This window comes from Diachasma alloeum, unplaced genomic scaffold (genome assembly GCF_001412515.2).
Source record: "Diachasma alloeum isolate Michigan unplaced genomic scaffold, Dall2.0 Dall_scaffold_00288, whole genome shotgun sequence".
Classification (NCBI taxonomy): Eukaryota; Metazoa; Arthropoda; class Insecta; order Hymenoptera; family Braconidae; genus Diachasma; species Diachasma alloeum.
Genome location: NW_021680427.1, coordinates 1,863,675 through 1,880,257, shown reverse-complemented (window position 1 = coordinate 1,880,257; position 16,583 = coordinate 1,863,675). Strand labels below are relative to the sequence as shown.

The 16,583-nt window shown below is 31.6% G+C and overlaps 2 protein-coding genes across 3 annotated transcripts in view; one reads left to right on the top strand and one right to left on the bottom strand.

The window, feature by feature from the left end:
• Window positions 1-5,068, top strand: part of LOC107038774 — a 22,277-nt gene extending 17,209 nt beyond the window's left edge. For both annotated transcript variants that reach the window (XM_015258032.1, XM_015258033.1), the window contains 2 exons: window positions 1,911-2,140; window positions 3,738-5,068. In XM_015258032.1, coding sequence (XP_015113518.1) covers window positions 1,911-2,140; window positions 3,738-3,965 — 458 coding nt within the window. In that variant the 3' untranslated portion in view covers window positions 3,966-5,068. The remainder of the gene's footprint in view (window positions 1-1,910; window positions 2,141-3,737) is intronic.
• A 133-nt stretch (window positions 5,069-5,201) lies between these two features.
• LOC107038772 overlaps window positions 5,202-16,583 on the bottom strand; it is a 469,173-nt gene continuing 457,791 nt past the window's right edge. Inside the window, exon 16 of the mRNA XM_029126156.1 lies at window positions 5,202-15,056. Within this exon, the coding sequence (XP_028981989.1) occupies window positions 14,798-15,056 (259 nt within the window). The 3' untranslated portion in view covers window positions 5,202-14,797. The remainder of the gene's footprint in view (window positions 15,057-16,583) is intronic.

The following is a 16,583-nucleotide window of genomic DNA, read 5'->3' as shown; positions in this document are numbered from 1 at the left end:
CCCAAATTAGCACTAATTTTTTTCTCTTTTATTTGCCGTTCATGTTTCTTCATTAATTTTATTTATAAATAAAAATACATAGCTTCCGTTCGGAAGTGAAAGGAGTATTAAATCGTCAATTTCCTTTAATCATGCTGTGTGTGTGAGTAGAATATCACAAGCAATAGCTTGACTCATCGCTCATTCACAAGACAAATGATTATCACCTCTCAACGTTATTATCAACAGTTGTAGGATGATTTTATTTTGTTCATCGGTAATGTTATACGCACGCACTGAGGATTACTATTAATAGAAATTGAATATTAAATATATTTTCATCACTTATGCGTAAAGTGAAATTTTACGCACGCTCCGCGTGCGCAAAATCTTGATTTTTACTCATTGTGATGAAAAAAATCGTTCGATACAAGTGCAGAAAAGTGTTTTTTGTGTCTTGGGATTATATCACTCGCCTTCGACTCGTGCTATAAACTTACCACGAGCCAAAAAACATTTTTCGAAAAACACTCTTCGAAATATACTATAAGACTTGGAACTATTGTATTGAAGATGTGACTGTTCAGCTGTTATGGACACAATGTGTTAAATTTTAATTTTCAAAATTTGTTTTTTCGACAAAAATATTCGGAAAATAAGATTGATATTGAGCCTCAAAAAAACTCTTGGTCTATTCTATAAACTCTGGAAAGGGTTTCCCCTCCAAGAAAATTGCTCAAACTACTTGGATATCCTTAATATCGAGTACATGGTGATGATCAACTCTTTATGCTAATAATATCTTCACAGTATTTAGTTCTGTATTAGAACGCTTGTGAGCATGGTTAATATCTTCATGGAGATAAATGGAATTTACTCTTAATAGAACTGCTGAATTTCTCGGCAATTAATAACGCATAAAATTGAATCTATTCAACTTTTAATGAAGCAAACCTTTAAAATAGTGTTAACATAATAAAACAATAAATTAATCCATCATTTTTTTTTCATTTATTCTTTTAAAAAGTAGTCTTGTTATAAGGTTTTTTCTAGATCTTAATCTTTCTCATAAGACCCTGAATAAGAGCAGATCCACGCCTGATTAGCAGGACAAAAAAGCCGATTCACGGGATTTTCGTCTCCATTTTTTTTTAATGAAAAGATGGCGATTAGACAAAAATTTTGAAAAAGAACAATTGAAAAATGTGGATAATTGAGGGAGTTATAATTTTTTGAAAATTGCTATTTTTTGGCCAAAAACTTGTTTTTTTTTTTAAATTGGTCCCGATATCTCTGCGGGGTTTCAAGCTATCAAATCGCCCTTCGGGACACTCAAAGAACATGAAAAACTCTTCAAAATCAGACGTCATATATAACATTATCTTCAGTTTGACGGGGTTTATACGAAAAAACGGTTTTTTTTAAATCGTTAATTATTCAAAAAGTTTTTTATATGATACGTGCGTGTAACCGCATGGGTTTCAGTTGACAAAAACTTGCCATTTTCAAAAAATCATAACTCCCTCAATTGTCAATATTTTTCAATTATCGTTTTTTCGAAATTTTTGCCTCATTGCCATCTTTGCAGAAAAAAAATTGGAACAAAAATCCGCAACAGCGACTCTTCATCTTGTTGATTTGGCGTAGTTCTGCTCATAACTCGAATATAAATGGAAGCCTCTGGCAATTATTTCTTTAAATTGTCGATTTCCTAGATAACGAATAATATATTTACCATCTGCCTATTCAGAATCCATTATATACCAATTTCATCTTTACCTATGTAGTGAATTCCTCTACGTAAAAAACCATTTATTCCCTTCATTTTATTGTTCCTGTGATGGTGTATAGTATTTGTTACTCCATATATTATTCCTCACAATCATGCATTCTCTCAATCAAAACGATCTAACATGATTTATCAACTGTAGATCCAAATCCATCAGCACCGTCTGCGCGATACGCCGGAAGTGCCTGCTGGTGTGCCGCATCAGGTGGACAAATCCCACCTGGTGCACTCGAGGGTGGACAAGATGGCGAGCCACTTTTCGTGGGCAGGGCCCAACACGAAGGTGCGCTTATTCCTGGCAAGGTCAAGCCAAGTCACGCTGTTTGCTATGTAGCATGGGGCGGTGGTGAACATGGAAAGCCCGAATATGAGGTGAGATACAATCATCGAAGACTATAAATAAATCGGGGGAATTATTGAGTAGAAATATTGTGAAATTATCAAACGACCCAATTAACTTTAAACATTTATTGAAATTAAACTCATTGTGATTTACAAATTTTCAAAGTTGTGAAATTAAGTTCAATTTGAGATTAGATTATTCGTAAGGTTCTCATTCATGTTGAAAATTTAGGGTAACAGTTGCTTGCAATTTCGTGATTGAATTTTTCCAAAAATCATTGATTCTTTATTGAAAAAATCTTTTGATATTTCACATGAATTGATTATTCCTATAAATTTAAAAAAGCCATACTCAAATATTGAGGTGAAACTTCATTAAGTTTAGCAGATATTGACAAAATTAATGAAAGTGAATAATCAAAATAATGAATTAACTACGACGGATAATAATGCTAATTAATGATTTGATATTAAATGATCGTTTGTAAATATATTTTCATTTGTATTTACGAATATATGTTTATAAATTCGTAATTATGCTTTTTTTAATATCTTCCGTTGCTGATTTTATGACTTACATTCTTTTGATGGGTTTTAAATTGTAAAGTTATCAAACATCCCAATTAACGTTAAACATTTGTTGGAATTGAACTAATTTTGATTTACCACTTTTCAAAATTGTGAGTTTAAATTCGATTTGTGATCAGATTATTCATAAGTTTTTAACATATGTTGAAAATTCTGGGCTATCATCACTTGCATTTTTGTGATTTCCTTCGCCATATTGGATTAAAACTTGAAGCTCAATTGAATTTCCCCAAAAATGATTGATAATTCATTGAACAAAACCGTTGAAATTCTCCATAAATTGATTATTCCTAAAAAAAATTTAAATTCATACTCAAATGTTGAGATAAAACTTCAATAAATTTAACAGATACTAAAAAAAATGAATAATCAAAATAATGAATTCATTACGACGAACAATAATCTTGATTAATGATTTGTTATTACATGATTGTAAATATATTTTAATTAGTATTTACGAATAGATGTTAAGAGCATTAGCTCTTTTTAATATCTCCCGTTGCTCATTTCATGACTTATGTTTTCGGGATAGGTTTTAAATTGTAAAATTATCAAACATACAAATAAACCCTAATCATTCGTCGAAATTAAACTAATTTTCATTTACAAATTTTTAAAGTTGTGAGTTTAAGTTCAATTTGAGATCAAAGTATTCATAAATTTCTCATTTATGTTGAAAATTGAGGGCAGTAATCGCCTGAATTTTCGTGATTTCCTTCGTCAAATTGGATTAAAATTTTAAGCTCCATTAAATTTCCCCAAAAATGATTGATTGTTCATTAAAAAAATGCGTTGAAACTATATAAATTTCAGAGATTCATACTCAAATATTGAAGTGAAGCCTTAATAAGTGCAGCAGATTCAAAAAAAATTGATGAATAATCAAAATAATGAATTAATCATGATAAATAACATTCACGATCCATGATTTTACATCAATCAATGGATTGTACATCATAATTTATAGTTATAAGCATATGGTGGATCCTCTTTTTAATATTTTTTGTTGATCACTCCATGACCTCTATTATCACGATAGGTTCTTTGCGGATGCAATGGAAGATGGGTACCAATTGCTGGAGGCCAAGTACCACCCAACGCCGTTCCCGGAGGAGAGACTGAGGAAGGAGAGCCCCTGTTCATCGGTCGTGTCAACCACGAGGGCACTTTGACCATTGGAAAGGTTCAGGCATCGCACAATGTATGCTATATCCCGTACGGTGGAGCCGAAATGTCATTCTCCGACTACGAAATTCTCGTTGAATAGGAAAAAAGTGAACAATTTAATGAAAAATATTGAGAGATGCAAACTAATTATTGTTATCGATGCATTACTTCTCGATGAATTCTGCTAGTTTTTTTGCATCTACTTTCGAATCTCATATTTTACTATCGATTATTGAAACTGTCACTTGGAATTAGTTTCGTGAGTAATCTTGGAAGTGAGATCTTGTCCGAAGGTTGCGGTCAGTGGAATACCAAATATTTATTTCTACAGAATCTCCTTCAGAATTCATCGATCAAAATATTCGCAAGCAGCAGCTTCAGCACGAAAAACTAAAAACAGTTAAGAGATGTTTAATTAATGTTGAGAAAAATAGAAATATATGTTTTTTAACGCACATATGTATTCGCTTATTATTGGAGATAATTTTTTTGAAGGAAAACGTCTGAAATAAACGTATATATGAGAAAAATGACACTAACAAATTTTTCATTTCTTCACGAATGAAAAATCCATAAATGTTTACCATTAATTTGTTTTTGTTTTAAATCATCGTACTATGAATCGGTTATTCATGTGCAGTAATATCTACAATGAAAACACTATATCGATTGGAAGATTGGTATCAATCGCAGGAACATTAGTACCATCCAATGCTATTCTCGCAGGAGACTGACTAAGGTGAACCCCAGTTCATTAGAAATGGCCAGATATCGCACAACGTATGTTATATCATCTCCGGTAGAGCCAATGTCTGTTTCCCAAACTACGAAATTCTTGTTGAATAGGAAAAAAGTGAACAATTCAATGAAAAATATTGAAAGATGCAAACTAATTATTGTTATCAATGCATTACTTCTCGATGAATTCTGCTAGTTTTTTTGCATCTACTTTCGAATCTCATATTCTACAATGGATTATTGAAACTGTCACATGGAATTAGTTTCGTGAGTAATCTTGGAAGTGAGATCTTGTCCGAACGTTGCGGTCAGTGGAATACCAAATATTTATTTCTACAGAATCTCCTTCAGAATTCATCGATCAAAATATTCGCAAGCAGCAGCTTCAGCACGAAAAACTAAAAACAGTTAAGAGATGTTTAATTAATGTTGAGAAAAATAGAAATATATGTTTTTTAACGCACATATGTATTCGCTTATTATTGGAGATAATTTTTTTGAAGGAAAACGTCTGAAATAAAAGTATATATGAGAAAAATTAAACTAACAGATTTGTCCTTTTCTCACAAATGAAAAACCAATGAATGTTAACCATCAATTATTTTTTGTTTTAAATCATCGTACAATGAATCATTTATTCGTATGCAATAATATCTACAATAAAAATACCACATCGTTTGAAAAACAATTTTTTCGTTACAATTATACAGTGACTTTTTGTTTTCATATGATAATATAATATATTTATTTATATATTTATAGACTTTTATATATAGGTCATCGTTCTTTTTTCTTTCTGCTCATATTTTTTCTTCTCATTATTCATTCAAGTAATGTGTATAGCGTTGAACATTCACTTCTCAGTGGGAGTGAGAAAATACAATACTAGTATCTACTCTTTTAAAATCTTGTTTCACTATCGCCATTTTTCTCTGATCATCTGCCTTTGTGTTTGAATTCCGTAATTGTTTTTTTTTTTTCGAAACTTTTACTCACATCAACGCTTTTACATGAACATCTCTCGGGTTTGTCTGATTTCTAAACTATTTTTCTTTTTCATCGCGTCCAGCTGACGAAGTTTCAATTATTTTAATGGAGAAAGATTAAAACCGTTCATGCTATTGTTGCCTCTCAATCTCATTCTCTTAATATTTTCATACTTATCGACGAGTAACACTACACTCAATATCGACATAATGTCATTTTTGTTTTTAAATATATATTATGTGTATTAGTTTATTTACTGTAATATATAGAAAATACATATAACAATTATTTAAATGACTCACAATCAATCACTTGTCATAAATATATTATCAATTGATATAAATCGTGGTAAGTACGTTATATCAATTTTGTTTTTGTAATTTTTGTTTTTACATTTATTTGAAAAGGTGAAGGGGATGGAATTTCTCAGAGAATTCAGGGGCAGTCCAGAGGAAGAATTGAAGGATTCACTATTTTATCCATTTTCACTCTTCTTTCTCGCTGACTACCCTTGCCGATTCAGTGGATGTTAGACTCTTTCAGGTGTCATAATAATAATGATTCTCATCTATATGTTGTACGTGTCTACATCACTAATCACTCGTATTCCCTCTATGTCATGTACTTTAATATTTTTATTTAGGATTTATCCAAGCTCAGTAAAAAGTTTGAATCGGAATATTCGGGACATTTTTGAACTTTTCAAATTGGCTCAATTTTGACATTTTCACGATGTTTCGATTTTTCATTTATTTCTGTCATTACGTAAATAATTTGATGAAATGGATTTATCGTATGAAATGAATTTCACTTTATGTACACATTTATACTTTTTTCATCTTCCTTGTTATAAAAAGTATTTGGACAGTGAACGATCGCCATTGATTTTTTTTTCCTCTCAGCAGCTCAATGTCGTTCATGTATTTTTATATTTCGTTATTAATTTAGGATTCAACGAAACCGAACCATCGACGACGTCAATTCAGAATGATTAAAAAAATTGAGCTCAAAACATTGGTGTAAAATTTCATTTTTCACATTGTGTTCTTTGATATGTCCGATCTTTTTTTAACAATGAATGTTCATCATTTACTTGGTAGTGGAGTACTCGAGAGAAAGAGAGAATGTTTATTCCACTTCTAATAAAGCATACACTCTTTACAACTAATTAGGGCTGGATTTTGATACTTTATCGTGTGTGTAGTGTTCACTCGAATTTATTTGTATTTTTATTTTCGTTAAAAAGCATAGAATCAACGCACTGCACACATTTATTCAATTAAATGGATCTTTGATTTTGTTTTTTGTTTCACTTTGGCATAACACTGAACAATTAACATCGACGTTACTATGACTATCACTAAATTCATACTTATCGGTAAATTTTTAAAATTTGATTCTTTTTTTTCATATTTTTTCATATCAATAATGAGCTATTAGTTGTCGATTACAAAGTATATTTATTGTTACACAAAAATATTTATACCTTTTGCTTTAAACATTCAATATTCACAGGTTTAGGAAGGAATGTACATAAAATGGGTGTAGTTTTGTCGTAAGAAAATATTATCCAGCCCTAAGTTACTTCTAAAATGACATTTTCGTGTTTATTTAAAATTTCAATCACTCGGTTCATTGATTCTCCTATTAGTCAATGGTTTCGATTAAGTTATCATGCATCCATTCATTTTCAACTTTCAAACGTACTCCAACTGTTTAAACACGAGGATGACAGATTCTCACGCGCTTACTGACTCTTTTCATGGGTTTCCAACGTATGTTTCCATCATTTTGATTCAGAGCTTCAGCCAGATTTCATTTTATTCTGTTATGTTAGAGAATTTAATCCGGTTACGCACAGGGTATTATAACTATTTTCTTACACATTGTTTTTATTCGTTATATTTTATCAATACTATCGAAGCCTCGAGAGAAATGATCCTTTCATCATTTGATTATTTCTTATAAATTTTGATTCGTTCGATGCAGATGCACCAGAAATATCGGAAAATTCATTTGATTACTGCGATTGTCTAAACATGACAATATGATTTTGTTAATAGATGATGAACTACTGAAAGAATCGTTAATATTCGTTAGGAAAATAATATGATTAATGTAAGCCACGGAAGAAAGATTGAAGACCATCAAGGGTTTACATTATTCTTTCTCTCATTCTTCCATTACATAATTTTTCTCATCTTCGTTATTGCGTAGTTGATGTGTAATGTTTTCCTTGAATCACACGGAATTCTTGGAACTTCGCATTTAATGATTCACCTATTTCGTTAAGTGAACATCACATTTTCTACGTTGCATTTTTTTGCATTGCTCTTCTCTCTTTCTCTCATTAAAATTTATCCATCTTAATTAATTACGAAATTCGCCCTTTCTTGATGTTCTCTTGGCACAGAATTTATCAATAAACCTTATTGTGCGTGAAAACGTAAGTCGTGAGTGTTTTAGGCGTGTCAATTAATCATTTTTGGCTGTAAATACGGGTTTTTATTTCTCTCTTGTATCCAAATTTCGTGACTTTGGAAAATGATATTGACATGAAGTTATTTTCTCATTCAAGACTAGTAGAATTTATGTAAAATCAATCAGTCTCAGCTTGTGCAAACATGGATTCCCCAATAACTGACACAAGAACCCAAAAAACAGCGAATTTTTTTTGTCTCTATTTTCCTGTTTCTCTAGAAAAGAACTCTCGCACATGACAATTGAACTAACCCCTATTTTCTATGTATGTACATCAATTCCTCTTAGATACCGATAGTTAGAGTTTCATAATGTCCGAGATATACAGCTGTGAGAGTATCGAAAAAAAATAAAACCGACACGATTCCTCATTATTTTCCCTTATCACAATGATAAACAATTCCATAGCATGATGTAGAACGAAAAAACGCTAATTCATGAAATAGAAAAAATTCAAAAAATTATCGTGACTCGTATTATTCACCTTGCACATCTCAAAAGATTTATAAAAGTCTGCATCTGGGCAGTGAAAATTCAGTGAAGAGTGTCATTTGGCACGCAATTTGTCCGTAAATTAAAAACATTTTCGAGAAATTTAACGAGAGAAAAATCACGTGGTAGTATTTTCATTTTGTGCTGTCTTTCTTTCTCACGCTCTACATTTTTTACGTTTATACATAGTTTAAAAGTTCAACGATTAGTGAGTAAATTTACCAGAACACAAGGCACTTGGCTTATTACACATTATATCATTTTTCTCTCTCAATTTTTCCCTTAATGATCTCATTGTTAACCGTCATTCCATCATTCGGCAATAGCTCACGGTGTCGAGACAACAGAATGCTTGAGGAACACTGACAATCAGAATAACACGTTTGTTCATGGTAATGATGAACAGTTGGTGAATTTATTGAATGCATTAATACTCTTTCATCAATTATTCCCATTCGATCCTTCCGTCTTTTCTTTCAATATTTACATTCAAGCTGAGTAGAAAAAGGCGATCACGTGCAGACACCGATCATTGGCACAGTTAAGTTCCAACGTATATTAAGTTTTTTCAATTTATCTTTATACTTTATTTATTTCGACTGAAAATAACACGCATCATTATGTCACTCACACAATATATCCATAGAAGAAAATAGTTATGTCATCATCATATTTATATTATTTATGCAATGCAGTATTAATATATAATATATGACTTTTTCATTTCTTATATATTCTATCGTTGATTCTTAATAATAATCATTCGTAAACGACGGTTTTTTCATATGATTTTCCCTTTTGTAAACGCGAGTGTGAACTCTCATTGTTGAAAACCTCTCTTATTGTGGTTATTTCGATTTCTCTGCTAGGCTTGTCAAGTGTATTCTCTCGTCAATTATTCAGATATCAAATAATGTGGATTTTTCAATCCGTGAGTGGACAAATTTTGTTCAATTCTTCATTCGTTTTTCTTCTTTTTCATTATTTCTTTATTATACACAAGAGGTACGTCATAGTAGGCAACAGACCAGATAAACCATTTTTTGTCACTTGTCTTCTCTTGTCCTCTCATATTTCATCGGTATTATTATCGTAATGGGAGTGCCTCAGCCAAGAGTCTTAAAAATATTTCTCTTTCATCTGTTCATTCAGTTGAATTTCTACCAGTATTCTTCATTACTTTTATTATGGCTGTGTGATTCTGGGACGTCCGGTTGTCCAAGTTAATTTAATCATAATTTTTTTTCTCAACGTTCAACGAATATGACATCTAGAAATACATTAGTTAAGTAGCAAGAGGTGTTTTCTTTGTTTGTGTTATTCTTTAATCACTCGCATTTGCACACAGGAACAATTACTCCCTCGTCAGACAGACCGTACAGCTATGATGTCAATATATTATATTATAATATTTATATGTGTACAATGTATAATGTTCAGATTTTTAGGATGTAGTATATGTATATTAAATTAAACGGTACGTACTTATATGCAATACGGCGTGTTGACGATCTAAAAATGACTCTTCTCTTCTGCTAAAATTCACATGTTATAGAGCTTCAAAATAATACTGACGTACGGACGCTCGTTGCCTTTATCATTAAGCCGTTCTGGTTTTAAAAGTTAATACATTCATTGAATGCATGCATTCGTTGAATGCATGTGATTTATTCACATGCATTGAATGTTTGTTGTATTACCGGTTAGGCTCAGAGTTATCATTGAGGCCAGGTAGGCTTATTAATTATCTCTTTGGCCATTCTCATTCATTATTTTTCATCTTTTTTTTGTAAGTCCAGCTGTGTTCATCTATATAATTATTGTTTTTTAAAATTTATTTTGGCAATTATTTATACCACATTGCGTTGGAAAATATTGACTGAACGGATTCAGTTACATTATGCATTACAGTCGCATTTATTCAAATAATTTGATTAATAAATTATTGAAACATCCATTAGGCTAAATAAAAATACGTCCAGTTTTTCGACATTGTCAATTTTATCAATAAATAGTATTTTTTTTAAGTACATAATGCAGAGTTGAGTAGTGTTAGTGTAAAGTTTGGAAGTCAATGAAAATTATTACTGTAATGCATAATCGAGGTACGTTTAAAGAACGTGAAAAGAGACCAGCTGTATTCGAAATAGATTAAAAATAGGGATTTTATTTTCAACATTAAAATCAACAGTAATGATTGATACTCGTGCGTTTGAGTTTTCAGCATTTTTGAGCGATCGAGTATTGAGTAAGATTTATGATTCTCTTGAGTTATCATTTTTGATTGAGCAAGATGATGATTCCAATTTGATTAAAGAGAACTACCATTAGATAAATAGTCTAATCGTGGTTTGTAGAATAATATTTTTTTTTATAAATAGTCTATACGAATAAAACTAGTTGAGCATAGAATTACTAAAGTGGTATAATACAGGAGAAAACGGCAATTGAGTTGATGCAAGTGTTCTAATCAGTATTCGCTATTGTGAATTCTCTCTATCATTATTGATTGCAGCATTGAGTGAGGAAGATCGAATTGTTTTCTGTATAGGATAAACCAAGTAATTTAACAACATTATTCATTGTTACAGCTGGTCCAGTTCTTTTCTGACAGAAAAAATTTCTATCAACAATATATTGTATTGCTTTTTAATTGTAGAAGATTTGTATAGAATAATTTTTAACATCTAATAGAGATAGAGTGAGAACCATACTGGTATATAGAGATAGACATTCAAAGTATAGAATAATTAGATTAAGAGATTGAAATTGATTACAAATTACTTATAATCTGTAATTATTTTGTTGTCTTGTTTTATTCTCTTCGTGTTTGTTTTTAGAGTAAAATGTTGCGTTAAAACTTCGATGATTTTTTTTTTCACTTTTTTCCAAGGTTTTTTTTTTCGTTTTTTTTTCTCTCTTTTTTTAAATACAGTATTTTGAGCACATTCCTCAGGTGTATTAAACCACGCTACACTTCCTTTATCGAGTTGTACCAATATACTTTGCCCAATTATCGTATTGTGTTAGTAAAGGGTGATGAATAAATAAGGATCATTAGATTATCTGTTGATTGGCAATAAATAATCAAATAAATAATTCAATCTACTTAAGAATAGACAACAGAAGACGTATCGGCTTAATAAATTAAGTAGTTCTTTATCTTTAGTTTGTTCACGTTTTTGGTTCAGTGGCATCAGTACAATATCGGTACAACTCACTAGTTGATGGCACGGGTCCGCCTATGTACAAATACATAATACCATATTACCACATACCATTTAATTACATCACATATCAATTTGTTTTATATATATATTTTGTTATTAAGTCTATAGAGATACCAGTATTGAAACGGAAAAGTGAGATGAGGAGGGATGAATCGTAATTCTGGAAAAAACTCAAATACGTGCTATGCCTTGCAGATATTTTTTAAATCCAATTATTGGATCTTATGTTACGTGATTCTCAGGATACTGTTGCCTCAGCTGATTTTAGTTCATCAAACAGACGAAGTCAGTTCATGTTTTTTTATGAGTGAAATTTGATTTTTTGATTTGTTCTTATTCAGCATGTAGAGTTATTACGTGAAATTGTTATTGTTTCAAGATGTGACGTCTGCTGTAGTTTGATTGGTTAAGGTGTGACTTGTGACAGAATTTTAGATGCTAAATTCACTCATACATGTATGAGATGTTTCGTAACCCCGAACATGCTTTGGTCCTAAATTATTCTGAATAATTCATAGGGAGGAAATTTCCTGGGAAAACAAATTTTTGAGAATCATCTGACTCACCCCATTTCTCACTTCCAATACCAATATCTATAGATAGTTCAAAAATGTAACTTTTTCTTGTGTGCATCGTTTTCATTCTGTGATGTGGAGGGACTCGTTTGTACAATTTCAAGCAAAATTTGTCAACTTTTGCTCTTTTTTGACTGGTATCTCGGTAATTTTGCTATTCTTCGGGTTTTTCATCTTTATTACAATATTTTGATCATTATAATCAGCCTCCAGTGATTCCCTTATGATTTTATGTTGAAAGAAAATAGATTTAACACTGAGTTTTGAACTATTTTTAAAGAATTTAGCATTATGTTTTCTTTTGTTCGATATTGTACCAATTGACGTACATTATAATTACTATTATGCATTTGTAGTCACAACACATTTTGCTTCAATATAATCTAGTTTGTTTTTATTTTTATTCAAGAAACAAGAAGTTTACGATTAAATTTAGTATCGTCGTAATCATTATTAATAGAAACTTAGTTTCCGCAACAAGTGTATTGTCTTAAATGATATGTCTGTCTAATTTCTTTCATCTTTATTCCTATATTTTTTTATTTCTGTTTCTCACACCGGCGCGTACACATGAGAAGATCAAATTCAATATAAATTTGTCACTCACTAACAAATTTTGTACAGTCTAAAAAGTCTTATTTATATATCCAATCATCATCACTGGAGGTTATTATAAAAAAATCAAAACAATTCACAGATTCCTTCCACTCTGCAGCGTTGGTATAATGTTTTGTTATTTAAATAAAATATAAATCATCCCATCGGTAACTAAAATTATTTCATGATGAATATTAGACAATCATCTCAGTATTTCATTTCGTTAATCTCTTTCAATTGTGAAAAAAGTGTATTGTTAAGATATTAAAGAAGATGAAAAAGGTCTTAGAAGTATTTTTTCTCTATCAAGATAGGAAAATGTTTCACAGCGATTGGCACTAAACTTGAAGGAAAGATGTTATTTATTCTATTCACATCGAACATGATGATAGTTTGACTACTAAAAAAAACGAATCAAGGCGGAGACTTTTTTTCAAGTATCCAGCAGTCATCTTCAACCTTTAAAAGAAGGAAGATTTGTCGATGGCTTCTTTTTCATCGTTAAAAAGTTCCAATGTACACTATAGTATTCTTCTTAATTACTTAAAACGATAAAAGTTAGAGTAGCTGAGGATTATTTAACAATTAATAACAATATATTAGAATTGTCTACGTTTGGCAAATCTCTTGAATAACAATTTAGAGTTTCCGAACGTGAAACTTGATATAAAATCCATACTCATATGGGGTTTCTTTGAAATTCATTTTCCTAGTCATCCTATGATATCGAATTGTGACGTCTTTAGTCAATTCATCTAAACCAATTTGAGATTATCAAATTGTGTAATTTTTAATTGTTTTTGTGTAATAAAATTTTTAATGATCAACCAACATCAGTGGTGATTAAATACTAAATAAATATTAGAGATTGTTTTTGCAAGAGCCTCGCCACGTAGAGCCGTGTAAAAGATGCAAGAAAATAAATGGGATAAACACAAAAGCAAAAAAATGAAACATCATCTATCTAAATAAACTAATAACACTAAAATTCAGCTAAACTATTTCTTCACAATGTGTCATGATTTTCATAGATTCTATTCCCCATTGTACACTCAGACATTCATAATAATATGTACATTAATTTTGTTATATTTATGTACAAATCTATCATTCAATGAATTTTCCTAGAACATTTGATTTCATTATGATTTTCTGTGTACGCAAAGAAGTCTCAAAAACGTTAATAACTATTATCATCATCGCACGAAATATAAACTGGAGAATTATTTGATTCAAATTTGATTCTATAGATAAATTATTCGTCAATTTATTATCAACATTTACAGCAAGATTATGATGAAAGTAATTCGCTGTCAAAATTTTTCTTCATCAAGCGATCGATCGGACGATAAATAATTTGACGCTTTTCATATTTCATTTTTGCATGCACCATTAGATTAACAAATAGTACCATGGACTTAATAATCTTATGATTATCATTCATTTTGTTTTATTTCCTCTTCTATTCACGAAGGATTGTCAGTTATTCGATTTCATAATTCTTCCCAATGACTGCATGTGTCGAATATGTTCATTCATCGCATTATCGATACCCTGGTTACCTCACGGGATCATTCATTATCCTCATTAATTCACGTTTTACAATTTATTAATAATCATGATTATTTCCTTAGACCGTTTGGTGGAAACTCCCTAGCGCATGCACTTCAAGGTCATAATAACGAGGTGAGTATTTTCTCCAAGCCAGTGAGCAGAAAGTATTTTTCATGATGAAAAGCCCCGAGAAAATTATCCTGATGTAATTCCACGATGCCATATATTAGAAGTTGTAGCATTCGTTAGGGTACCTCAAGTGCGCGCATTTGAGTGTTCTATGGGGGTCGTAATCTGGTTGGATTGTGCCAAATATTATTGGCATTTGGATTAACAGTATCACTGGTCGTTGATATTTTCTGTCGATAGTCGTGTCCATGTGACACCAAACTCGATGAATTTGATTGCTCTTGATTGTGTGATTGTTTTTGTTGATGATTGTTTGATTTTTTAGACTCCTGTGCCGTTGAATCGGGCGAGGGTATTGGCCGGTGGGATTTCATGTGGGCACTTCTGCTTTTCACTTTGTTGAAAACTCTGCAATTAAATTATGCAAAATGTCCATTTAATCATTTTGCTCCCACTGATAAACACAATTATGTGATTCAGCTACGTAATTATGTAGTTTTTCCACTATAATTTACAGAATTTCCAACGTGATTAATCACAGATACAGCGGTAGCTCCAAGCGATGCAACTCATGCGGCAAAAAACAGGGGATTAATCATGTGAAATTTGTATTTCAAGTTTATGCGCGGTGGTTCCCATTTTTTTCCGTCATTTTCCACCACAGATATTCGTTTTATTATGCATGTATACTTGATTATACATGCATAGCATACATAAGGAAATATATATGAACGTGCATAGCGTTGAATGGCCAAACAACAGTGATTCAAAAGAAAGGAAATGGCGAATGAGAGATAGCGGTAATTACAGTGACTATTTGCATTGTAATCTAGGCAAAGCCCATGACATCCAGGCGAAATTGTCTTCTATGGCCTAACTTCAACAATCGACGGTCTCCTCCGGATAAAACGTCAACAGTTCCGGTGATATCTTTATTCTTTTCAATGTATTTTAGAAAAGTATTTTCTCTACATTTCTACATGCTGTATTTTTGAAATGCAATTGTTGTTCTCATCAATTGCTTTATATTATTGCGTATTTGTTCTATCCTTCTCTCTCAACGGTTGCTACGTACGATCGTCTCTTTCTATTTACGTTACCCTTTATCTTTGGTTTTTAGTCCGTGGACGTGTCATTTTTTTTTGTACACTGATAGAATGATTCATTTATTCCAAACGAGATTTGTTAATTATTAATAAACGGTAGAGTTGAATGTGACCAAATAAATATTCGTTAACAGTTGACGAATGGTTCACTTGAAAAGTAAAAGTCGAGTCAAACAAGGCTCCTCAAATATGTATTTGGTCCTATTCTAAAAATAACATACGCCGTAAGTTGTAGCGTAAAGCTCATTCCTCGAATTTCATTGGTCGAACATTCGGATCCGCCCGCACGTGTTCGACTTCGGTCGGCTTTCGGTTTTCGTGTCACGATTTGTCGTTAACACGCACGCTCAAGCGCGCGATCGTTCTCGTAATTATTAATAAATGAGCATTTGGTGAGACCGAAGACACCCTAGTAACCAACTAAATCCATTTCTTAACAATAACTAATCCTTTCTATCAGTGTATCTATTATTTATTATTCTATGCCTTCCAATTTCTTTAATAAACATTCATTTATTATTAAACCGACTATTATTCTACATCGGTGTCAGAAGTGGATTTCTCAAGCGGCGAGCAGTTCTGGCGTCGAAATTTCTGTTACTCGGATCCTGCATTTTTCCGCTAATTTATCACTCCACTTCGCATCGCTCGCACTTCTGACATCAATGTAAAGTATGAGCCCCTCTAATGATTAATGACTTCATTAAACGAGTTTGGGACGAAATGAATGATGAACATACGAAATGAATGATGAACATAACAAAGAAATGACACATCTGTGGAATAACAACGAAGATAAAAGAATACCGAGAAAGATGGAGACGATCGC